The sequence below is a fragment of the Strix uralensis genome, chromosome 8, assembly GCF_047716275.1.
Source record: "Strix uralensis isolate ZFMK-TIS-50842 chromosome 8, bStrUra1, whole genome shotgun sequence".
NCBI lineage: Eukaryota > Metazoa > Chordata > Aves > Strigiformes > Strigidae > Strix > Strix uralensis.
This window is the reverse complement of record NC_133979.1, coordinates 14,134,251-14,157,830: the sequence shown is the minus strand read 5'-3', so window position 1 is coordinate 14,157,830 and position 23,580 is coordinate 14,134,251. Positions and strand designations below refer to the sequence as shown.

The window sequence follows — 23,580 nt, the reverse complement described above, 5'->3', positions numbered from 1 at the left end:
GTGCTTCCTTACGTAGCCTGCCATTGCTTAAGATCCCAATTAGACTAAAATATTCTCCCATCCTGAGGATTTCCTTGGTCATTAGTCAGAAATGAGATTCACTTTCTTCCCACCAGAATGCTTATTGCCCCTGTCTGCTCTGGAGACACTAATTACTGCCTAATAGTAAATAGACAGCTCGTGACTGCTCACATCATTAGCCAATCTCTAAAGAAATCCTCAGCACATTGCTAAGCAGACTGCCCTTTTCTCCCTGCCTGGACAATATCCTAGTGTGAAGCTGTCCCACTGGTTTTTTTTATAATCTCATATTCTATAAAACATATAATTTGCTAATCATACAACACAGCATATTGCTGGCTCTCCTGTGAGGTGAAACACAAGGATAATCAAATCACTTTCAGTAGTAACAGATCCTTGGGTGACTGTATCCTGAGCCGCCACTGCAGGCTACCATGTCACTGGACAAGAAAAAATATTAACAGCAAAGCTCACTTTTTTGCAGGATTCATAGCGTATGTGAAACTAATGAGTCTGTGTAATCATGTTGACAGATATTTGGATAAAAACACTTTCATTCCAAACATGAAGCTCCCTCAGCTCCACTTTTATTTGCATTTTCTAAGCATGGATCATCAGAACTTGACCTTGTCTGCCTTAGACCACCAGCTGCACTGGGCTGCTCATGTGACAATGAAGTTTACGAACACGCACCTCCTATCGAATTCTTGCTGTCCTCCTCTCTACCTTCACAACTGTTATCACACATGTGAACGGCAGTGGCTGGCTTGAATCCAGTGTGAGGTTTTTTGTCATAAGGATTACTTTTAACAGCTTCAGATCTCTTTTGTTATGCAAAAATATCATAACTCTCAAGATACAGTTTGATAACTTTAATGAGGCTTTGCAATTTACATTCAACATGTATTATTACACAAAATATAAGAAATCACATATACATATAAACTTTTCTTTGTTTGTTTTACAAGTCAACCAGTATGAACTACACAAGCTACATTTATTCACATAACAAAATGGATCATTGACAAGCTTCATTCACCGATCAAATATCTCAACAATTTACAAACCAACATTTTTTTGCAGCTGCTAAAACAACAATGTTCCATAAAGAACAAATAATTTATGTCAACAAATACACTGGCATCACATTCTATGAAACGAAAAAGCTGAACTGAGCACTGACTGAACGCTTCCAGATTTCAGCAGAACCAACATGAAGAAACAGTACGGAGCTTATACCAGCATCAAATCTGTCCACGGTTTATCAGCTCTGTGACTGAGAAAATAAATCACATACAGAAATTCTTTAGGCTAAATTAAACCGTTTCATTTCATTACAGGGTTATTTAACCCACTTATTTTTCAACCTTTTTAAAACAAAAAGGAAATAGCTTTTAAAGCAAAAAAATGAAATATTTAAACCTTCCGGGTTTTTATTTTCTGACTTAAACTATTCTCACATACAACATGAATTTTTAGCTTGTGAATAGTTTTGATCCCTCAGACTGTCTTCTTGGTGAATCAGTTTTTAACTACTTTGTCCAAATATAACAATTCACTAATGTAGTTATTTGAAGTAGGTAAAAATAGCAGAGACACTTCTATCTTAATCTCTCTGCTACAAAGTCTCTAATACTCTCATTTTTGCTTCTGAATACCATACAGTCACAAAAACCAAAGCTTCTTTTAGCAGCATTAAAGGTGAAGGGCCTCCTACGTAAAGTCCTGGAAACTTTCACGTACCTTCAAATATACTGAATGTCCTCAGCTCTTCAGACACAGACCCTGCAAAAACTGAGTGTGCAGTTTGTTTTCACAAACAAAACCATGCTCCCAGTGCAGTTCCCTGCAGAGGTGCTCATTTGGTCACCCACATTTTTCATGAGATGCGTGTGACCTTTTACAAATGAAGCAGATACACCTCATGAGCATTTCAATATATGCATTAGGGGAACAGTTCAAGAAACTTCCTTCAGTTTGGGGGGGAAAAAAAACCAACCTACTCTTTTTACAGACTGACAACAGCTTTATGCCGGTTACTTTCACAAAATTTGTTGAAAGGAGTAAAAATTCACCAATAGCTCTGAAAATGTAACTATAAGCAAGCTGAGCTGATCTGCTTCTGTGTTCCCACAGGGAACCTCATGTTTTGTCAGTGATTTCAGAGGAATGCTTACACTGATGAAGTTTGAAGCTCTCTCAAGAATTCATGGAACAGCAAATAATTAAGAAGTCAAGTCAATGAACCAAGCAAACTGGATCATTTAATAAGCTGGGCACAAGCTAAATATCATTTATATACCCAATTGAATACCCTTATGGAAAAGATGGTGGATTTTACCCTAGGAAACAGTGACTCTGCAAATGATTTGGGGGTATCACTGGTAGATAAAATCTGCTTCTTCTAACAGTTACCTTGGAGATCACTTTCGCACTTGCATATGTTCTTAAGAAGCCTGCTAAGGTAAAGGATTTGGTGTGGCGTATTGTAAGGAACCCTGTCCACTTTAGTACCTATGATTTATCATTCTACTACCAGTTTTGGAAGGGATGTATTCTAAAGGGAATTAAAACATTCAAGTGCATCTTTTGGAGTAGCACTATCAAACCAGTAAGCAACAAGAGCAAACCACTCACAATTTAAAACAAATGCCAAACCACTGAGCCTTGGAATTCATTTGAAGGTATTGCCCGTGTATGAGCGTTGCCTCCCTCATCTCTTCATACACTGTGTTTAACTTTATTGCCCCACAGAGCTGAGTGGCTGTAGGTTTATTTGTTTGGAACTTACTGGTGACTCAGATATTGCTGCAACCTTCAAAGAATTCTTGATGGAACTGAGTTCCCACATGTGTAAGTTTATGATGTGCATGCCACAACATCCCCTTGTGATCTTGTACAGGTTTTTAAGTACGGCTTTCCGGAGAAGAATGTACACCCAGGGATCTAGAATCTGGTTCCATGTTGCCATTCGGAGAGCAAAAAGTATAGTTTCACAGGTCTCCCTTGAACGACTCTCATTTATCCCAATTCTGGCCATTGTCACCTGAAAATGGAACATTTTAAAATTATACATCGAAAAGATACACCAAGAAAGCATGTAAATGAATGAAATCGTTTCAACATTATCTCTAACCTTCACATGTTCACAGCATCAATGCATCCCAATTGCAAAGTAAATACTTTCATGCACATTTATAATCCTAGAAATCCTCTAATGTTTCACATAGGACGTGCATATGTCTTTGCTGAACTACTTCTGCTGAACCTTGAGCAGAGGATGGCAACCAGCCAGAGAATACCATCCAAAAAACAGAGCGAGAAATGAAATTTAGCCAGAATTTCAGCTAACAATGAATGCCAAGACTGTTCCAGGGATTGATTTTTTCAAGTATATAGGCTACTGGTAGATCAGAACATTTTTATGAAAGGTATTTATTTTTTTCCATTTTCCAAATTCAAGTCTGCATAAGGAATACCAGCCCCTTGATTTCATCAAGAAGATTCACAGGTTTTAAGCTGCAACAGAACATAATTTATTGACACCAGAGGGTTTAGTGATTTCTAGGAAAATTTAAGCCATGGTGACAAAGGCCACTGAAACCCCTCCTCTTGCCAGTGGAGACACAGTTTCATTCACCTGTGTAGGTGCTGCACATGGACAGACCTCCACCAGTAATAACACTGCCAGAGCCAAGTTTCACATGGATGGAGGCATTAGTCTTCCAGTATACCTCAGCAGGACTGCTTCTGGCAGAGGATACCCAAGAGCTACACCAGCCCTGTAAGTTGTGGCTGGCCTCTCCATTTTGCAGAGCTGCAGCCTAGGCTTTGAAACACCAGACCTAGTGAAACACATACCCTGGGGCTCCTGCCCAGCAGAGCCCTCCTTTACAGGCTTTCTGCCACTGAGGTTTTGTAACCTGAGTTCCTGTGTGAAGAAAGCCTGACTCTGCAAAGCCAGGAATCTGCCAGAGCGCGGTAAATTATCTCTCTCTATTATTAATGTTAAAAGCACATGAAGACTTTTTTGGTAGAAAGATGAAACACTGTAAGGCTTTCAGTTCCAAAGCCTTTAAAGTGATACAGTTATTTAACTAAGAAACAGGATATTTTACAACTGATGCTACAAGTACGCTGATTTATTGGGCTATGAGAGGCAGGGCCAGTCTGTCCGAGTGCAGAGAGTCGTATTTTCACAAAGATACATTGTAAAAAAAAAAAAAAAAAAAAAAAAAACCACTAAAAAATAATAATGAATGAAGAGAGAAAACTACTGCTCAAGATTCCAGAAACCTATTTTACTCTTTTACTCCTTTTTAAATGTTTCTCTGTATTTCTGGGCCCTACCTATAGCTTGTGCAGGTCACCACATCTGAGTATAAACTTGAGTGGAACAGAGTGAACACATAAAAGGAGACTGTACTTGCTTGCTTAAGTGTTTGATGAAGCATTTCTGTACGGACATCTATGGGAGCTGCGAAGAGAGCCCCTAGGAACATTCCTAAGGAAGCTGGTAAAACTGGCAGAAGCACAGCTGGGAACTGGTGTGAGGAGGAGGAGGAATGTCTGAGCACCGAGCCAACGCAAACACTTACAAGTCAGTTCCCTGAATCTGCTTTTCACCCCACAAACGTTGGGCGCATTCCTCTCTGACATCAGCAGCCCACCCAAACTTGGACAACTCCTTTGGCTTCTGCACAGGATGTTTTCTCAGGACAGTCCTACATTTTATTTATTAGAGGTCCAATACCATAAGCCAAACTCAGACAGAATACTCTTTACTCATGCAAGTAGAACTGGGCAGCAAATGACAGCACAACAGAGCTCACAGAGCAACGTTCTTATCCGATATACCACATGCTTGACTTAATACAGAGATACAGTTTCCTAATCTGCTTCTTGATGTTCTTCAAAATTCCATTTGTTGTTCTTCTCTTGCATTCTACAAAGTTAATAAATGCCAAATCCAATGCAATTCCATGCCCGGAAAAGGAAGCAGTAGATGTTGCTATCCAGGAAAAGTAGATCCATCCAGATTTTGTAAAACTGTATTATCTTCTCACATGTTATCTAGCAAACTTGTGAGATGCCTTTCCACTTAGTAGTAATCACATCTAAGTGAATCCATTTGTTTGCTGTTCAACTTGCTGGCTCACCGTAAAGTACCTCTGTTTTGAGTATGAATTTACATAAAGTACATCAGGACAACAAGGAAATTTGGTACATAATTTTATGGATTCTGATACTTGGAGAAGCTTTATCCAGAACATATTAAGTTACCTCTTCTGAATACTGGATATACAAAAAATAATATATCTGAACTCACAAGCAACAAGTAGAGCTTATGTACATAGTTAAATGCTTAAGCAATTCAGCTGTGAATCCCTGTATTGAAAGTAATAAAATCTACATTACCTACAAATTTTGTTTCATAAAATAAGAATTTTCTAGCCATATTACTTATTTCATTTGGGAATGTTACGCAGAAATTAAAAAATGTTTCCTTTTGTATCACTAAAACCAACATAAATAATACCCCAACTTTTTGAAGGTCTGAGAGGCTGAGATTTCTGTATAGGCCTGCACTAAGAGAATCTCAGTCCACCCCCAAGCATGAGCAATTTTATCCTAAACATTTGTGGCAGAGCACCAGTAGTGACAGACATGTTAGCATCACATTGTCTCCAAGTATGAAGTGAGATAGCTTCTCATTCCTCCACAGAGCCTGCACTGTACTGGGACCTCTTCCATGTCTTCTGAGAAAACATGTAAGAAAATGGCAAGCAACTGAAGCCAACTTCATCAAAAGACAGGGCAAAGGGGAAGCCATGTCCTGGCTACTGGAGCCTTTCTAAAGTCATCTGATGATTTCTAGAACAAGACCCTAAACTCCAGCTGAAGAAGGGTAGAATGGAGTGAGGCCAATATAAATTATTATTTCTATTAAATTTTCATGGTCAATTTTTAATTTAAATTTAAAATCTTAAAATACTATTCCAAAGTACTATTGAAATCATAAGTGACAAAAGGGCCTAATATGCTACCAGCTGTTTAATAAAGGATTTGTTTGAAGAAAAACATACAGACAGTCTATATTCACTCCCTAGGTGCAAGAAAGTCAAGTCACAGAACTGACACAAGTCACCATCTCAGAAACTGCAACCAGAGCTTGCTGCAGTGTTAAGCTGACTTCTGGGAGCAGGACCTCCTCTGCGGGCACAGAAAGACACTTCTTTTCTTCTTATTTGACTAATACTGTTTAATAATTAGTTGAAAGTCAAGGAACCAATTCAAAGACTGACTTTTATTTCATCCCTGTAGATCCACCAAGTGACTATGATGAAGGAATTCTGTCTTCTGTAGCCAGCAGTACACAAGTGGGGAAGAGGCAACATGATTGCATCATACCTAGTTGCCTTTGATCTCCACAACTGAATTTAATATTCATGTAGATTCAGCAGTATGACTTGAAAAATTAATCTTCAGCTGGTAAATAATAAACATCACTCATGACATTTTCTAACATATTTAGAAATGTAAAAATCCAAGTAGCATTTTGCTGAATTATACAATGTTTACATATTAACACAGGTGTAGTACATGTCCTTGGTTTGCAAAAAAATTGAAAGTATCACATGATGTAACCAATACAATTCAAACTTTCTTTAGGAAAGTAACTACAAAAGCATAAATTTAAAAGCTACTTTTTAAATCAAGGCTGCCTACTTTTAAGATATAAAGTTACTCTGACTTGTATTAGTCCTTGATGGCTTAAGCAAAAACTTGAGAATTCCCTGACCCTAAAAAAAAATACAGAGAAATCAAATTTGCATCAAGCAAGGACTTGACACAATACATTAAACTTCTCCATCCTTTTTGTCCAATTTTAGGCTTCACTAAAACCAAAGCTCACTCTGCAAGATCCAGAAATTTCGATGGAAAGGTTTTAAAAACATTTTGAAATTGGTGACTTCTACAATTTTGCATCTAGCAGATAGCATCTGTCCCTCAGGGACAAAGCTCACTGCAACAAACTGAAAAAAAATTGCTCCAAAGCTTCGCACCACTCTCCAAATATAAACAGCATCACTTTAATTTCCCTTCCGATTGGATCTCAATTATATGAGAACAACTAATAAGCTAAATGGCAGTGCTGCTTAGTCACATTCCTGTTAGTACTCAAGGACAGCTAGTCAAAACAAGAAGCAGACTTTACAGCTAGTTAGGAAATAAGACAAACTGTAATGCTATTTTGATGCATTTCACCACATCGGCTCTAAATCCAGGTTCTATCCTCGACTTCAGGAAACTGGATAAAAAACAGTTATCAAGAGACTGACATGGAAAGCAGAGCAGGCAAATATCAAAAATTCTCTTCCTCTGTAGCTCAGCCTTCAGGCTCCACTTCCTTGTGGGAACCTTGCAGACCCTCCCAAACCTCTTCCTCTTCCTTTGGATTTCATTACAAGCAGTTCTGAGAATTTCCATTAGTGGAAGAAAGTCCATGTTTTTTTCAGTATTTGCAGAGTACTTATATTTTATCACTGATAGTTCTGTTGAGTCCAGAGGTGCATATCCCCTTCTCGCAGGACTCACAGTGGTATTCCACTGATTATATCCCACTCCATGGAAACAAAAAATACATAATTATTTTGAATTTCCAGAAGTTTTTGGAACTGCCGTATTTATACATGCTACAAAGAAGCTGTAGTCTGCTACAGGCAAGAGCTGATAGAAGATGATACTTTGTAGTATGCTATAAACACAAACTTTAAGAAAAAAAAATGCAAAAGAGAGGGAGAGAGAAATCCAAATGTATTTATCTTCACATTTTATGTACCATTTTATGTCTCCTAAGAACAGCCATTACAAAAGAAACAGACAGCAAATTGCCTATATCATTGCTATATAGATATTGCAGTATATAAACTAAGCATTTGTTGCAACAAAGCTGAGTATGCTTCATTTTATTTTTTATGTGATTCTATATGTCAGCTTAAAAGCAAGAGCTTCCAAGAAAAATACGTAGCGCACCACTTCTGACATCAAAGTGTTAGTACACACACTGTACTACTTATGCCACATAATGCTTTTTATGTTCTAGATCTGCAACATGTTCTTCCCCTAATGTTTTCCTTTCCCTTTTTAAAAAAAGACAAGAACCATACCAGACGATCATTTGGTCTAGCAAGTAAATTTTAAGTGGGTATAGAGATTTTATAAAAACTGTGCATTTAAAAAGGAATTTAAGAAGACAAAATGCTTTAGCAAGTTTTCCTCCACATTAAAGTCCAGAGGGTACTTTTAAGAGGATATGTAATATTTCCATGTGTAAAGTTTTGCAGGATCAGCTCTTCACAAGTAGCAGCAAAATAAGGGAGTCCCCTTTTCTCACTTCTGTGAAGAAATAATAATGCCACTAAAAATTAACAATGAATCCACTGGCTCACTATTCAGTTGGGGAAAAATCTGCGTCTAACTCCCGAAATCAAGTTCTAGTCCAAAACAGGTAAATCAAGGCTGATAACTACTACCTGCCATGATACGCATCCCTAAACATGCAAGTTTACTTGTTACCTGTTTTACCTGTTAAAGGCAACTAGTCTGAGAAAGACCTTTCCCCTATCAGGGTCGCGTTCTCTCTCAAGAAACACAGAACCCAAATGAGAAACAGACAGAAAAGATTCGGATGACCGGAGGTACCTGAGGTTGCAAAAACATTTTGTAGAAGTTTATTTAGCCTCCATGTGCTCCATATTTACCCTCCTTAAAATGGAGCTGCGTAAACCTTTTGGAGGTACTGTAAAGCTAAAGTAAAGGTGCTCAGAGGTGTTCCTAAAGCACTACTGATGTGATAAAACTCAAAAAAGTATAGACAAAACAGGAAAACACAACATTTGCCACAAGGCAAATGAAAATAGTTCCTAATATTTCTTTCTCAGACACAGTAGATTCTGTGACCAGGCAATTTCTCACCAGGTGATGATGCTGCTTAATAAACATGGTACCATTTCAGGATTCATGTGCCTTGTCTCATGTTAGCAAGATCAAAGCCTTGAAACAGAGTGTCCAAGCACCCCTCTGAAATGGTAGGGCAGATCTCACATCAACTGAATGCCAAAGAAAGGACTGCGGTGTAGCAGCATATATACAACACTGCAGCCATTACATTAAATTAATGCTCTGTGGGTGTTTGTCACCCAGCAGCTCAGCTCCGTCTGACCTTGCTATATGATCCCTCCTTGCTGAGGCTGTTCAGTTCTTCTGAGCTTTCTGCTCTCCTCATGCAGACTCATGCAGAGGACTCACCGTCTATTGCACTCCATTACTGTGCCATTAGAGTCAAGAGTGACATTTTCACCATCTGTGGTTTTACAGTTTTATGCAAAGTATTTATGGATGGCAATACACTTTCTGAACAAACATTTGGAAACATCATTTGAAATGAGATTTTTATGTATGCAAGAATTTGTCAAAATTACTGAAAACAAATGTAAAGTGCCACAACATTATACTCACTGTTTATATTTTATTAAATGCCTTTGGCATTACCATGCTCTGTATAAGGCAGGAATAAAATTATGAAGTAAGCCTCATAAACAGAAGGATTTTTTTGTGTGCATAAACTTGCAAACATTAACTGAAAGTGAAGCTTTTATTTTCTGTCAACTTTCCAGAGAGGCTGTGGATGCCCCTTCCCTGGAAGGGTTCAAGGTCAAGTTGGACGGGGCTTTGAGCAACCTGGTCTAGTGGAAGGTGTCCCTGCCCATGGCAGGGGGGTTGGGACTAGGTGATCTTTAAGGTCCCTTCCAACCCAAACCATTCTATGATTCCCCTTAGACATTACCTATTTGCATCTGTTTTGCCGTAACATAAATTCAGATTGGACTTGAATGAAGCATTCCAGGTCACCTCTCTTTTGTTCCTCAAAAAAAATCCAGATATTTCTAGCTTGGAATGAGTTTTTTCTTTCTTTCCTCTACTCCATGACAAAACTAGAAATGCTTTGGTTCAACTAGCTGGCAATGTAATTACTCTCACAGCTCAACTGATTAACTCATTTGAAAGGAAAGCAAAATGGATATGGATAGAGAAGATTTTTAGCATTGAAAACAGTAGATGACTCACTTCATAATGAAAAGACATAGTGTCCGTATCAAAGTCAAATAAACAACCTGTTTCCTGAGCAACATGTTTTAAAGTTACAAGAAAGCCTGCTTCCATTGAGCGAGGAACGTATTGTTGCCTAACAACAAGGCCTACAACAAAAACCTCTTGTACAAAAAAATCAATTTTACAGATAAAATTAAAATATTCTTTACCCAGAAATGGTGAGAGAAACTTCACAGGACAACTGCTAGACCTCTTGGGACCAGAAAACAATAAGTATTTCTAATACTGAATAGTAAGGACCATCCTGAGAAGCACAAACAAATCAAATAAATAAGTATTTAGGGATGTAAGGACTATACATATTCAGGATCCATTTATTCCTCCATTAGGGTCAGTTGGGTAAAGCTTCAAACCCTGGGAATAGCCTATTACGTCTCTTTTCTTGCTCTGCTTTTTCAGGTTTTCACACTCATTTGGAAAACAATCACATTTTTATTGGTTAAATAAATATTCTCATGCTTTAGGAGCAACACCACTTCTCTCACCAATACCCTACAAATACCCAAAGAAAGAGTGACAAATAACACATAATACTGGGGAGGAAGAGAACTGTCTGAATACAGAAAAAAAGAGACAATATACAGACAACCTGGAGCAAAAAGGAGCTGCAAAGGTCCATAATTATATTAACAAATTCAGCATTTAATTACTATTATGCCCAGGATCAAATCAATAGCTTAGAGGTGAACTGTCTTTTTAAACATCACCACGTTCATGCTGCTTCATTACTAAAGACATCCTCCACTGTATTTACATGTCTGAGGAGAGATACAATATAGCCTCAGCTACCAGAGGCAAATCCTCCACTTACATCTTTAAGAGCAAGAAAATGTTCTTCTACAGGGAATGCAGAATCTGCCAATTCTTACCTGGCCATTTTTTTAATTCTCCCAGATTTGTTACTTTTGTCTAAGAAACCAGGAATTAGGCTGAATTCTCTAAGGGTTCCTTGGACAGGTCACTCCCTGATTTCAGAGGAACAGCACATACGTGGAGGCTTTCAGGGCAAATACCACTGAATCCAGAGGTATCCATACATATTAGAAATGTTAAAAGAAGGGAGAAGAATTTCACAGTGAGTCAGTGATGATATATAGTGGCCTTTTCACCTCTTCTAGAATTCAGGAATGCAGATAGCTTTGATGTGTGAGGAGCCTGCAAGACCAAGTAACAACTCTAAAAAAGTAAAAAACCTGCTCTACTGTCTACCAATGGAGTCAGAACTTCAATTTAATTATCTGAGAAATTATGGAGTTTATTACATGGGTGTAGGGGGAAAATAAGGAGGGGAAAAAAAAAAGATGTATTAATTTGTAATTATATTTTATGTATGTTTATGCTTACCATGTATGCAACATACACAGTGGAAGAAACAAAATCTTTTTAAAGATGGATTGCAGTCATAGTCACCTAATGACTTGGTGCTATCTTGCAGTATTTTCAAATCTGCCTGGGGGCAAATGAAGATGTGATGTGTTCCTTTCATGTTATTTTTTTAAAAAACACCTTTAATGAAGTGACTTATTCTATACATCATTCTGAAGAAGTACACTAAGAAGCTATGAACAGAAATATCAAAGCTAATGAATTAGCAATATATTTACCAAGCTGGTATATATAATTTGCAATTTTTTTTTTTAATGTTGGCAAATAAATTAAAAGGGACTTCTGTGCAGTTGGACCACCTTTTAGGTGGAGGAGGGAAGAGAAAAATCAGATCTCCATTTAAGAGTGATTTATTTCTCACTACTTCTGCAAATGCATGCTCCTGGTAAAAATGGGAATTCAATTTTATTTCCAACTCACTAATGAACTGTAAATCCTAAAACAAATTGCTACCGCTTACATGGATCCTCACGTCCTTCCTGCTTCACCTTCTGTTTTAACACCTTTCCATGCAGTAAGGCAGAAGAGAACACAGCTGGCCACATCCCTGCCAGCACAAGAGTCTTCCTCCCCATGTCCTGATGTTTGTCATAACATGGGTGACGAGTTGCTCACAGGCAGATTCACAACATGCTTTACATCTCCCGTAACACTGGGGTGGCCGCACAGCCATGCACAGCCAGCTTATGCCAGAGTTCAAGCCACCTGAGGCAGCTGGCAGCACACAGGTCTGGGACAGCAAGTAGGGGACCAGCTGGAGATCAGTCATTAACTTCATTTCTCCAATGACAAAGAAATCTTTGGTTTCTGTGAGTTTAGTATTGAGACCTAATTGTCTTACAAACCTCACTTCAGGACATTCCTTACTCAAATGCTCATCTTCAGACTTCTTTGGGAAACCTTGCAGAAAGACAACTCCAATGCCTTTCAAACCCGCCCTTAGCACATGTCTTTGAATAAGGTCTTCACAGGGCTCATTAAAGAGAAGAGCTAAGAGCGAGCTTACGAGCTGCTCTGCACTCCCTGCTCAGTCTGGAGTAGATAAGAGCAATCCTTCAGCAAGAGACAGTATATCACCTACAACGCAGCTCAGGCTCATTCAGTCGCTCAGCTATTTCACCTCATCCGATATGAGAATTAATCCAAAAGAATGAGTCGCAATTACTAAAACCTTACTGTAATTCCTGGTGTAAACCCTTTCTGTAGTGTTCTGCTACATGACTGTTACTATTTCTAAAAGCACATACACAGAACACACGACAGAATTGTGCTCCTGCTCTGCTGGGCACTGTGCACGCACACAGTAAACAGGCACCTTCCTCAGGGAGCTTGTAACCCAAGTTGCAATTGAGCAATTTCTGAATATTTTAATGTCAAATTTAAGTCTTAAGAGCACATGAAATAAGAATTATTGCTCTGTTTTAAATCTAAACAGCATATTTCCCAGAAGAGGATCCAAATAATGCGTTCTCTTAGACATGAGCTGATTCTACACCACTACTGAGACAAGTAACTTCTGCTAGAAAGCATTTATAACCACCATGAAAAACTTACAATTGTGAATTAACAACATACTAAATATCTCACAGAATATATGAACGTATATCACACCCTGATGTCTGTCATGTTAAACCTGGTGAGGATGAAGGACTTCCTGGAGTTGTTCCATGTGAGTGTATTTGTCCCAGAGATTTCTCAGCAACAAGTTTACCATTTAAAGTCTTTAGACAGTCAGGAAAGAGAGCTTTCCTAAAATAACCATCCAACCATGGTTATGCCATGTATAATTTTCCAAAAATGGTTATGCAGTGTATGGTATTTTCAAGCAAGAAAGGCCTGAATAAGTGTAATATCTAGGAAATAGGAAGAATTCTCTCATTTCAAACAAAATTGGAGTGTATGTCAAATTGACTTGCTTTCTAATATCAAGCACAGAATCCAAAAACTTTACCAATTGAATAAATAAGGGGAGATTATGAATGGCAAATTTATTTGGCTGAAGTTTTCAGAATTTAATTTTTTGAGATGGCAACTTCAAAATTGAAAAAAAAAAAAAGATTTTCTGTGAAAGTCACTGACATCTATTTGGAATGAAATATCGTGTTTCAATTTATAGATCTTTATGGTTTAATTCTTACATATAATATAAATTTAAAAATCAAGCAGCAAGCAATTTTGAAGTAAACACAGGGCCACGTTGCTTTGAAAATGCAATGTTCTCACATGACTGGAAACTGCCTTCCTTACTTTTTCTCTCCCAAACAAACCAATCCCATTGCATTCTGATGGCACTGCATTTTCAGAAGAAGGCTTTACATAAGTTTTTCCAAACAGCACAAGTAAACGTAGATAACAAAAACTATAATTATGCTTCCGCAAAAGCCTTTGGTAAAGGACAATCTGTCAATCTCAGCTCTTTTTCCTTCCCTGGTTCACATCGTTACTGCAGGACAGTATGCTGACCACCATCCATTTCTTCTCCAGAACTTCTTTCCCGTTGAGAGAGTATCTCAGTTGCTCAACTCCCTGACTTCTGTGACAGGAAGGTAAACACTTGAATTACAAATATAGCCACAATTAATATAGAGTTTCTAAGCACTCTATGATAAACTACGCCCTGGCCCACACTTAAAAACATTTTTTTTAAATGATTCATATTTCTCAGAAAGGCGAAGGCCTGTAAGATCTCTACAAGCTGTAAAAGATGAAAATAGGAACAGACTGATTCTGAACACAGAAGCAGTACCTTTGAAATTCAATATAATTTTAGGTGGGTATACTCTAAACCAATGCTCATTCCATTTCTCATCTAACCTGGTGGAAATTTGCCAGCTGGGCCTCTTAAGAATCCAAAATAAAAGAAAGGTCTCTACAACCAACTGTCACATCCCGCTCAGATGAGGGAGACAAGTGACTCAGATTCGCAAATCCCCAACGGAGCAGACACTAAAACAAGACATGAACATCTTATCCAAGGGTTTCTAGCATCGTATAAACACATCTGAATAGGTAGATTTCATTTTTAAATGCATTGTATTAAATTTTGCTATTCTCTCTCTGCAAACACCTGCAATTTCTTTCCATGGAGTATTTTCATGGTGGCATCACAAGCACGCTCAAAATTGTCTGAGCTGCTGCTTAAACCTTATTCCACAGGAAACTAAGCTAAAAAGACATTTCTGTCTTGAGACTAACAAAAACTTCAATCAGAATGAGTGTTCTCTTTCCTCCTAACCCCTAAAATCAGCTATTTATTCTAAAATATCTTTTGGGCCATAATTTTAGGAATTACAGTAACATTTCAGCAATTTAACCTTGAGTATCAGAAGCTCATTCAGAGGAACTTAAGCAAGAATAGTAATTGAATTTGCAGTGTTAAGAGATGTATTGAGAAACTCGGCAAGCAATTAAAAGGTCATGATATGAGGAAGAGTGAGAGCCCTTTTTCTAGTGTAGCTTGAAAGACAAGCAAACTCATATGAGATTTTTTTTTCAGTTTCCAGAGGAACTCGGGGAGCATTTTATTCAGTCAAACAGCCGCTCCTGATCTGACCTCTTCTGACACAGCAAGGACTGGAAGAGAAGTAACAACCTGCAGTCGACAATAACCATTACTGTATTGATGCTTCAGACTAGAGATAAAGAGATGTATCTAGAAGGCCTGCTAGCAAAAAGCTTTTTTCCTTTCCCTATGAAACTGGTTCATTTATTAAAAGCATTGTGGCAGAAATGGGCTCCTGAGATGGGTTTGCACCTGACTCAAGAGATGCAGTGACAACATCTAACAGGTACTTGCATGGGCGTCCTGCAGCAGGTCACCTCTCCTGTACCACTCAGTCTGCCACAGGCAGGGTGTGAGCGTAGCCCTGACCCAACTCAAACTACATCTTCTGTACTCTGACAACACAGTCCATTTTTGTATGGTGTCAACAGACAACTGTTCTAGCAAAACATGACAAGAATTCAATGACAAAAGCCAGCACAAACATAGTCATTATCATTGATTATGTCCTTTAAAATCTGAATCTTGAAAATGACAGACAAAGTGCATTTTTCCCTGTGAAAGTAACTTTTACAGCAGCATTCAAAGCTGCAAGGTTCACTAAACATGTTTAAGAGTATCTCCCTCAGTCTTCAGAAACAGATGACTGGAAATTGAAAGCCTAATTTATTCTTTTTCAACAGAAAAGATCACTTTCCTTGTTGACAGTGCCTGTGCAGGCACAACGAGCTCACAGAGGCTGCAGCTTTGACTAACGTGTTTTGATAGTGTAAGAGAATTCACTTGTGCAGAGCAGCCACCCATGAGATCTGGGGTGGCTGTACTGTGCATGGTGACAAGGGCCTCGCTGGCAAAGCACGGACCTGCATCTTGGGACGTCTTGTATCTGCTTTTCCTCAGTTGCATTTTCTGATTATGAAAATCACCAGTCAAGCACAAGAGAAGGGACAATTTTTTAACTATTTTGTTGTAGGGACAACACAACTAGAAATATTTGAAGGCATAGAAACAGCATTAATAAAGCAACGAGCTCATATACATGATGCCCATTGCACGTGTAAGCATAATGTAGCATAACAGAAATTTAAACTGCCAGCTTAATAAAGAATACAGAAAACAGGAATGGAGGGAGGTGCTTCAAGGGTAACACAGGTATGAACTCCCAGCAAAGTGTCACTGTGCATGCATATACATGACTACACATACAAAAACACTAAAATGAGATGCACAGAGGATTGCCTTGTACAAAGCAGTACCTTATACTGTATGCAACTACATGGCCTAGAATTTAGTTAGTGTAAAACCTGCAACCTACTGACCTTCTTCAGCACATACCAACCATAAGTCTGTCTCAGCACCCGAAATACCTGGTGGAGCAACCAGGGTGGCATGGAATGGGGTTATTCCACCAAGAGCCTCCCTGTTAATGCACCACTGCCCTTCTCATCTTTTCCGGCAGCATATTCACTGAAAGGACCACTCAGACCAGCTCCAGAAGCTTCTAGGCTAGAGTGATTCAACAATTTGTAAGCTAAATGTAGCCCTAAGTGCACAAAAACCAACCATCAAGCCTCGTTGCATGAGACAATCTGAGGACAAGAAGAAGGCAGAGCAAATTCAGAGAGACACAATTAGCATAACAAATTGGAAAGGGAAGAGATTACATGAGAAGAGACTGCTAGAAATTAATCTAGGCAGTAAAAATCAACTGAGTAAGAGCTGATTTAATCATATGAAATAAAGAGCTGAGGTCTTTCAAAAAAACACCAGGAGTGGCTATTTTCTGCAGTAGAGGGGAGGTAAAACTGGAACGAAAGTAATCAGATAACTGCATGGAAAAAGATCTTAACAAGAATAATTTGAATGTAGAAGTATTTTTCTCAGGATAAGACTGTGTTCCATACATGAAAAAAATCAGACATTTCTCCATATCATAATTTGTTCCCATAGATAAATTCATTCTGAAATAAACTCCTCCTGTCCATAATTACAGGGAGTTCACTTTGCTACTCCCAAAAACAAAATTTAAAATATGTTTATCCCTTGAGCCCCATAGAATCTGACGTACTGATCAGAATTTGCTCATAAGAACACAGCTCCAAAAACAAGCTGTTTCATGAGAGGCCAGACATCGTCACAGCCAAAAACCAGCTTTATATAACAATCTATTTCATCAGAGATACTTATCACAAAATGCTCCAGCGCAACTATTTGCTTTGGGAATCCAACCCCTAGGCACCAAATTTATCCAACAAAATTCACATATCCCTAGCAAAGGGCTAAGACTTTAGCAAGCATGAAAAAAGGTGACTTACTACACCGAGAAATTGATGTTACTATCTTTGGAACATATTTTCCTGGAATGACCCATCACAAAGCAAAATTATTTGGACTGTCACAACAAATGTGCCTCTGCAAATCATTGACTACTTAGATTACCGAAAAACTCGTGAATTTCACATGTTGCTTTTTTTGTGAATTCCCTCCTGCTCTCATCTCTTCAAAAGGAGATAAATGTTCCCCTATAAGGGAAGAAGCAGGGAGTACTCCTCATTCTGGTACTTCATTAAGGAAAGATTCCCACACAGTGACAGAAAATTTGAAAAAGCTGCTCACTTTTGAGGAACAGATGAGATGGAGCTTCAGGAAAGAAATCAGAAGGAAAAGAAATCAGAAGGAGGAAAAGAAATCAGAAGGAGGAAAAGAAATAATCAGAAGGAGGAAAAGAAATAATCAGAAGGAAGTCCCTGTCCAACAGCCCCAGGCAAAGCTCCACATGAGACACGCCATGGGCTCCGCTTCTGAAAAACTCTCCAGATCTGCAGGAGTCTTAAAACAGAGGTGGTGATTGATTATAATATTATATATTATTATATGTAATATTAAATGTTATATATATATACATTTATACACATATATAAAGGCAACAAAACAAGTTCACTACCACTGAGCAGGTGCAGAAGTCAGTTCCCCACCAGACAACATAAAGGATGATTCAGGGTCTTGTGCTTCTAATGTCACCTAAAGGTGATTTTAGCACAGGACAGTGACTGAAAATATTACTCCACTTGGGGGGGGGGGGGGGGGGGGGGAGTCTAATAGTGAAGTAAATCTGCAGTTGGATTACAGTATTGGATAGACTTGATTTTGGTACATATGACAACTGACATAACACCAGACTAGATTAAAAACAGAAGAAAAATAAACAAAGCAAACCCCTCATCAGATGGAGAATCACACCAAATAAATCCAAACTCTTGTATCTGCAAACTACGTGTGGCATAAACTGCATCGTCTTCCTCTGCTTTCACTTCCAAAGGTTTGTTTGGTTTCTAAGTGCTTTGGTTTATTCACTCTCAAGTAACATTTTGTTTTGTATACTCTTTGGGATAAAGAACATGAGTAAAATTCACAATTCAAAGATTGACACTGACTTCTAGATTTAACTTCAAGAAAAAATTAAACAAGCAAATGATTGCAAAATAACCATGTATTTAGCTACTTTACCAAATAATTTCACCTATGAACACCTGCTCATATTTATTTCAAAAAATACTTATTTTGGTATATGCTGATTATATTATAGAATGTAAACCATTTGTTTCACAAATTAAAAGCCCTGAGAGGTTTCAGATAAATTGGACAAGTTGATTTGGATCAGCAATTCATCGTACATCACACGCCTTGATAAACCCTGGATCTCTTTATTGTAGCTCTTCAGCAGTACGTTCCTGGCAAAGCTTTATTCCACTGCATCTGTATGCTCCACCACAGTCCAATAAAGCTTGATAAATTAACACTGCACTTATAATTCTGCCTGTATTCAGTGAACAGAATATCAAAACAAAGATTGAGTAACTCAGATAATTAACTTTGATGTAAACTCTACAAACCTAATAGCTAAGAAAGGTAATGCCTACCAAAAGGATCCCATCCTATTGCCCTTCCCAGACTATCAAACTCTCTGGCTTAAACACTAATCGTTCACTTCCTTGAAGCTTTGTTCCAAGAACTAAATCCTACCTTACACTAATTTTTTTTTTAACTTCTCGTTTCTAACATAAATTTGTCCCTATTGCAGAACTATTTTCCATACTGCCAGGCTAATTTTGGTGATAGTTTGTCTGTTCTCATTTCAAAAGAGATCCAGAAGCAAAGCGTCACGAGCCCAGAACGCACAGAGACCACTGACAGATTTGCCACCCAATGAACCAGAATTGCTTGTGGATCACCTCCCTCTGCAATAGAGTCCCAAAAACTACCAAGTACAAAATTAAGCAAGAAGCCATTCAGTGGTCTGCATCGCCAGCTGATGAAAACACCAAACTGAAAAGGCTCTGAAAAATTTTGCTGCTGAAATAACAATTCATTGTCAACTACAACTTAGATGAAGTTAAATACTTTAACAAAAGTAGTGCTGTGATTTCATTAAAGATTGTCAAGATTTTTTAATTATGTTTTTATAAGTAATAAAAATTGAAAAGCATAACAAAATTACGAACACTGAAAAAACAACCACAGTAGTTGCAGTTTAGTGTTCCTTCACATGTTGAATAAACGAAGTATCTCTCTTGAATTAAAAAAGTCTATAGCTCTTTTGACACTCAAGGGCTTTTTAAAAATCACAGTAATTCCAACCTTTAAGGACAGTTACTTTATCTGAAAATAAACATCACCAGAGGGTAATATACTGTTTTTTCATTAAAAGTAAAGCCACAGTTGATTTTCTTGAAAACCATTCTGTGGCTTGCCCCAGACAAATTTCAGGAGGTGTCTGGAAGTAACTGGAAGGAAGTTCACTACAAAAGCGTGCTACGCTGTTCTGACAACTTTGTTTATAGCCTATACACTACAGCCATGACACTGACAAAACCCAACATGAATTTAAACTATGCTGCAGAGCAAGCCTCGAAAAACTCTGTGTGTGTGTGTGTGTTGAACAAAAGTAAAAGAGATTTTGTGCATTTCAGTGAATCAGAGATTTGTATCCAGACTCTCTCCTTGAAGCCTATTAATTCAATGCTACCTGCCAGATATACCCAACTGCTGCAGCTAATATCAGTATCTAATTTTGAACTAGTTCAGGTAACTCCATACTATACCATAGGCAGTGAGTAGATTAGATATAGCTGGATCTGATTCAGATCTCAGATTTAAATTTCTATATTTGTAAGCTCAAACCAAAATTTCTCCTCATTCGTATCAGTGGAAAACTATGGGACCTTGTTTCTAAGAAAGAAATTAAGATCTCATATTATTTGCAACTTAACCTCTCTCACCCTAGTAAAAAAATAAAATTTTCTTCAGTAAAAAGATTCACAGTTAATATCAGCTTTATAATGCCATCATACAACAGGAGCTGTCAAAATCCTTCCCCTATCATAATCCTGCTTCCTTTGACCCTGCTCGCTGACAGAGCACACGCTAACATGAGCAACACTTACCGCTTTGGAAGAGTCACAGCAGTTACCAGCAAGCAGACCTAAGTTACAGCCAGGACAGCTGAGAGAGCGCACCAACTGCACGCAGCAGTTTTGCTAGTATCTGTCCAGATTACAAACCCAGCTTGGTTAGGTCTAAACCAAATTTTTATTTTAACCCACTGCCAACCACTGGTTTTTAACATGACTCTAAAACCTTAATACCTTTAATACCCTGCTAATGGAGTAGAGGATTTTTATGTTCTTAACTGTTATCTTCCATAACACAGTAGCAGTAAACTGTAATAATAACAACAGAATACCATAAATAAAAAATTATATGAACCACAGTACAAACTAAGCAGACTTGCCACTCCAAAATTTCACTGAACTTTTGAACAAGCTCAGTATTTGCTCTGATTTATTCTAGCCCCCATTCTGCTACCACTGTCTGCTTCACAGCACGGGAAATACTGTCCTCACAGTCCCTACATATTTATCCTACTCAGTGTATTTTGCTTCTGATTAGAAGTGGAGAATAATTACCATTTTTGTTATAGATGCACAGGTACATATATTCTGGGTACTATGCTGTAAAATTAATACACAGAAGAGTGAATGGAGCTGTTATCACAGCTAAAAGCACCTTAAAACCTGGAGATAAAAAAGTATTACTTTTATACAGTGATGTGCATTAAAAATTGGCAAACACATTAGGCTCTTACCAGGAATGGACTCCAGCAAATGCAAGAAACACACATTATAGCCAAGAGCTGAATGATCATTTCAAAATGATGAGATCTGCCTTGTCTTTGTTGACTTTTAAATTTGACTCTTAAGAGGGTAATTCCTGTGACAGCATTGCACAAGAATGAAATAGCAAGGGCCAGTAACCCAAGGCAAGAAAAAAGTAAGAGATAAAATCTGTCTTCCCAGTCCTCAACATGTTCTGTTTTATAGAAGCACCAGGTCCTCGATGCTTGAATTTGATAGGCTCTAAACCTAAGAATAGGCAGCAAAGCTATAAGAACAGCAAACAGACATACCATAGTCAACATCATTTTCACATGTTTAGAAGTCATTTTTGTAGAGTGAAATATTGGCTTAGTGACTCCAATGCACCGTTCAACAGCCATCACACTGCCCAGGAAGAGCGGGCACAAACCAAAGAAAACCATGCAGATGCCAAAAACACTGCAAAGAATGTTGGACTGGTTAAATCGAATCCAGTCTTTATCTGATGCATACACAAACACCGCAATGGCTCCATTGATGAGATGGCCGAAGAGATCTGTGACGACCAAACCACTAGCAAGAAGCAAAAAGGAGGCTTTTGATTTCTGTCTAAACCTCTGATATGCCTTCAGGAGAATTGCTATTGCAAGACTGTTGGACAAAATTCCCACCGTCATGAAGATTATCGAAAAGAAAACTGAAATCTTCTTCTCTGTGTGGCAAGTTGTGTTTTTCAAGATTCCAAATCCAGCCAGCCCTGGTGATTTTGAACTGTTCATGGTTAGGAAAGGAGAGGCAGCCCTCAAAACATTTCAGCAGTCTTGCAATCAAAAGGCATCTGCAATATTAAAAACAAATATACACACACTGTAAAAGGCATACCACTGTTCAAATGACATTTGAAGCAGAAATTCCATAATATTAGTCTGTGGTACAAATCTAATTTCCCTTTTTTCTGAGTGATATGATATGGTGTCATATTTTAAGCACATCAGTCACAGGATAAAACAATTATCTGCATGCATTATACAATGCAGATATAGCGTACAGTATCTTTATAGTCTCTGCATATATAAGATATACAAAATAATGTATAAAATATAGAACGCTTATGTACATATAATCAGAGAAACCGTACAAAACATGCTGGTGGTTAAACTACATATATAAACAAATGCTTTTGCAACATACTCCTAGAATGAAAGTATTTATCAGCCCAACCACAGTCAAAAGTGAAATACTCTAACTGGAATGTTTTGAGATGATAATCACACTCCGTTTTTCTTCTCACTGTTAAGCATTTATTTTCAAAACAATGTCCTAACATCTTCCAAGTAATTTTCCTCTCACAATTCAATGTTCTAAAGCCTTAACCTAACCAACACTGAAGTCTCCAACTTCCCAGCTCCCTCTCTGAAGCACAAACTTAAATTTCAGACGCTCCCTTATTCAGAAGCCAATTCTACAAGTTTCTTTACACTTTATCTCCCGTCTATACTCTCAGGACACTCCTGCTGGCAAAAACTTCCCGTGCAGAAGGACGAGCAGCTTTAATAACGCATGTTACAAAGAGCCGCCGAAGCCTCTCAATCACTGAGCTACATCAGACACGGCTACGCCGGGACCAGCCGGTACCTCCATCCTTCAGGACGGCAAAAGGGGAGCGGAGCCGGAAAACTCCCCGCACGGAACGCCCGCGCCCGCCTCCCCTTCGCCTCCCCTCCCAGAGCGGACCCCGCGGCCGCGCGAGCACGTGGGCAGTCCCGGGGGAGCGCGCCCGAGCCCACGGGGCTCCCGACCGCCGCCGGCAGCGCCCTTAAGTGCCCGTCGCTGCCGCCGGGGGCGGGACGGGGCAAGCCCGCCGCGCCGGGCACAAGTGCCACCGGCCGGCACTGGTACCGGCCCCGACCCGCGGCTCCGCAGCGCTTCTGCCGCCTAGCCCCGCCGGCGCGCACCGCTCCCTCGGCCCCGGCCCCGGCCCGCCGCCGCTCACCTCCGCTTCGCTCTGCAGCGCCCGGGAGAGGCGCAGCCCCGCAGCGCGGTGCCCCGCTGGCCGCCGCCGCCCGGCCCGCCTCACACCCCCCCCCCGCGCCTCCAACCCCCCGGCGCCGCCCGCCTCCCGCCCTCCCTCCGCCTCCCCCCTCGGCCTCCCACCCTCCCTCCCCGCCGGCCGCCCCCGACCCCGGGGCCCGGCCACCCCCAGCGCCGGGGCCGCCGGGCTGCCCGTCGCCGTCCCCCCGGAGGGCCGTGCCGTCGCGCCGCGAGGGTCGCTGCTGCCCCCCGCGCTGCACAGCGGGGGGGTCCGTGGGCGCCCGGGGACGCGGCACCTGCCCCCTCCGG

At 39.5% G+C, this 23,580-nt stretch overlaps 1 protein-coding gene across 4 annotated transcripts; it reads right to left on the bottom strand.

Moving 5' to 3' along the window:
• Nucleotides 1–878: 878 nt before the first annotated feature.
• Nucleotides 879–23,294, bottom strand: PTGFR (prostaglandin F receptor). 4 transcript variants are annotated; one of them, XM_074877200.1, is made up of 3 exons: nt 23,234–23,294; nt 21,231–22,078; nt 879–3,067 (listed from the first exon to the last, which is right to left on the bottom strand). In XM_074877200.1, exons 2-3 carry the CDS (start codon nt 22,017–22,019, stop codon nt 2,762–2,764), a joined length of 1,095 nt encoding a protein of 364 aa, XP_074733301.1. In that variant the 5' UTR covers nt 22,020–22,078; nt 23,234–23,294; the 3' UTR covers nt 879–2,761. The 4 variants fall into 4 exon arrangements, with proteins under 4 accessions (XP_074733301.1, XP_074733302.1, XP_074733300.1 ...); XM_074877201.1 differs by lacking the exon at nt 23,234–23,294 and having other exon boundaries at nt 879–1,297; nt 2,813–3,067; nt 21,231–22,079; XM_074877199.1 differs by lacking the exon at nt 23,234–23,294 and having other exon boundaries at nt 21,231–22,079.
• Between the last annotated feature and the right edge of the window lie 286 nt (nt 23,295–23,580).

What these genes read in the sequence shown, in the direction of transcription:
- PTGFR (XM_074877200.1), bottom strand. Translation starts at nt 22,019, where the DNA reads ATGAACAGTTCAAAATCACCAGGGCTGGCTGGATTTGGAATCTTGAAA. An exon ending in TTTGCTGGAGTCCATTCCTG is followed by an intron (nt 3,068 to 21,230) that starts GTAAGAGCCTAA and finishes TTCCATTTTCAG; the next exon opens with GTGACAATGGCCAGAATTGG.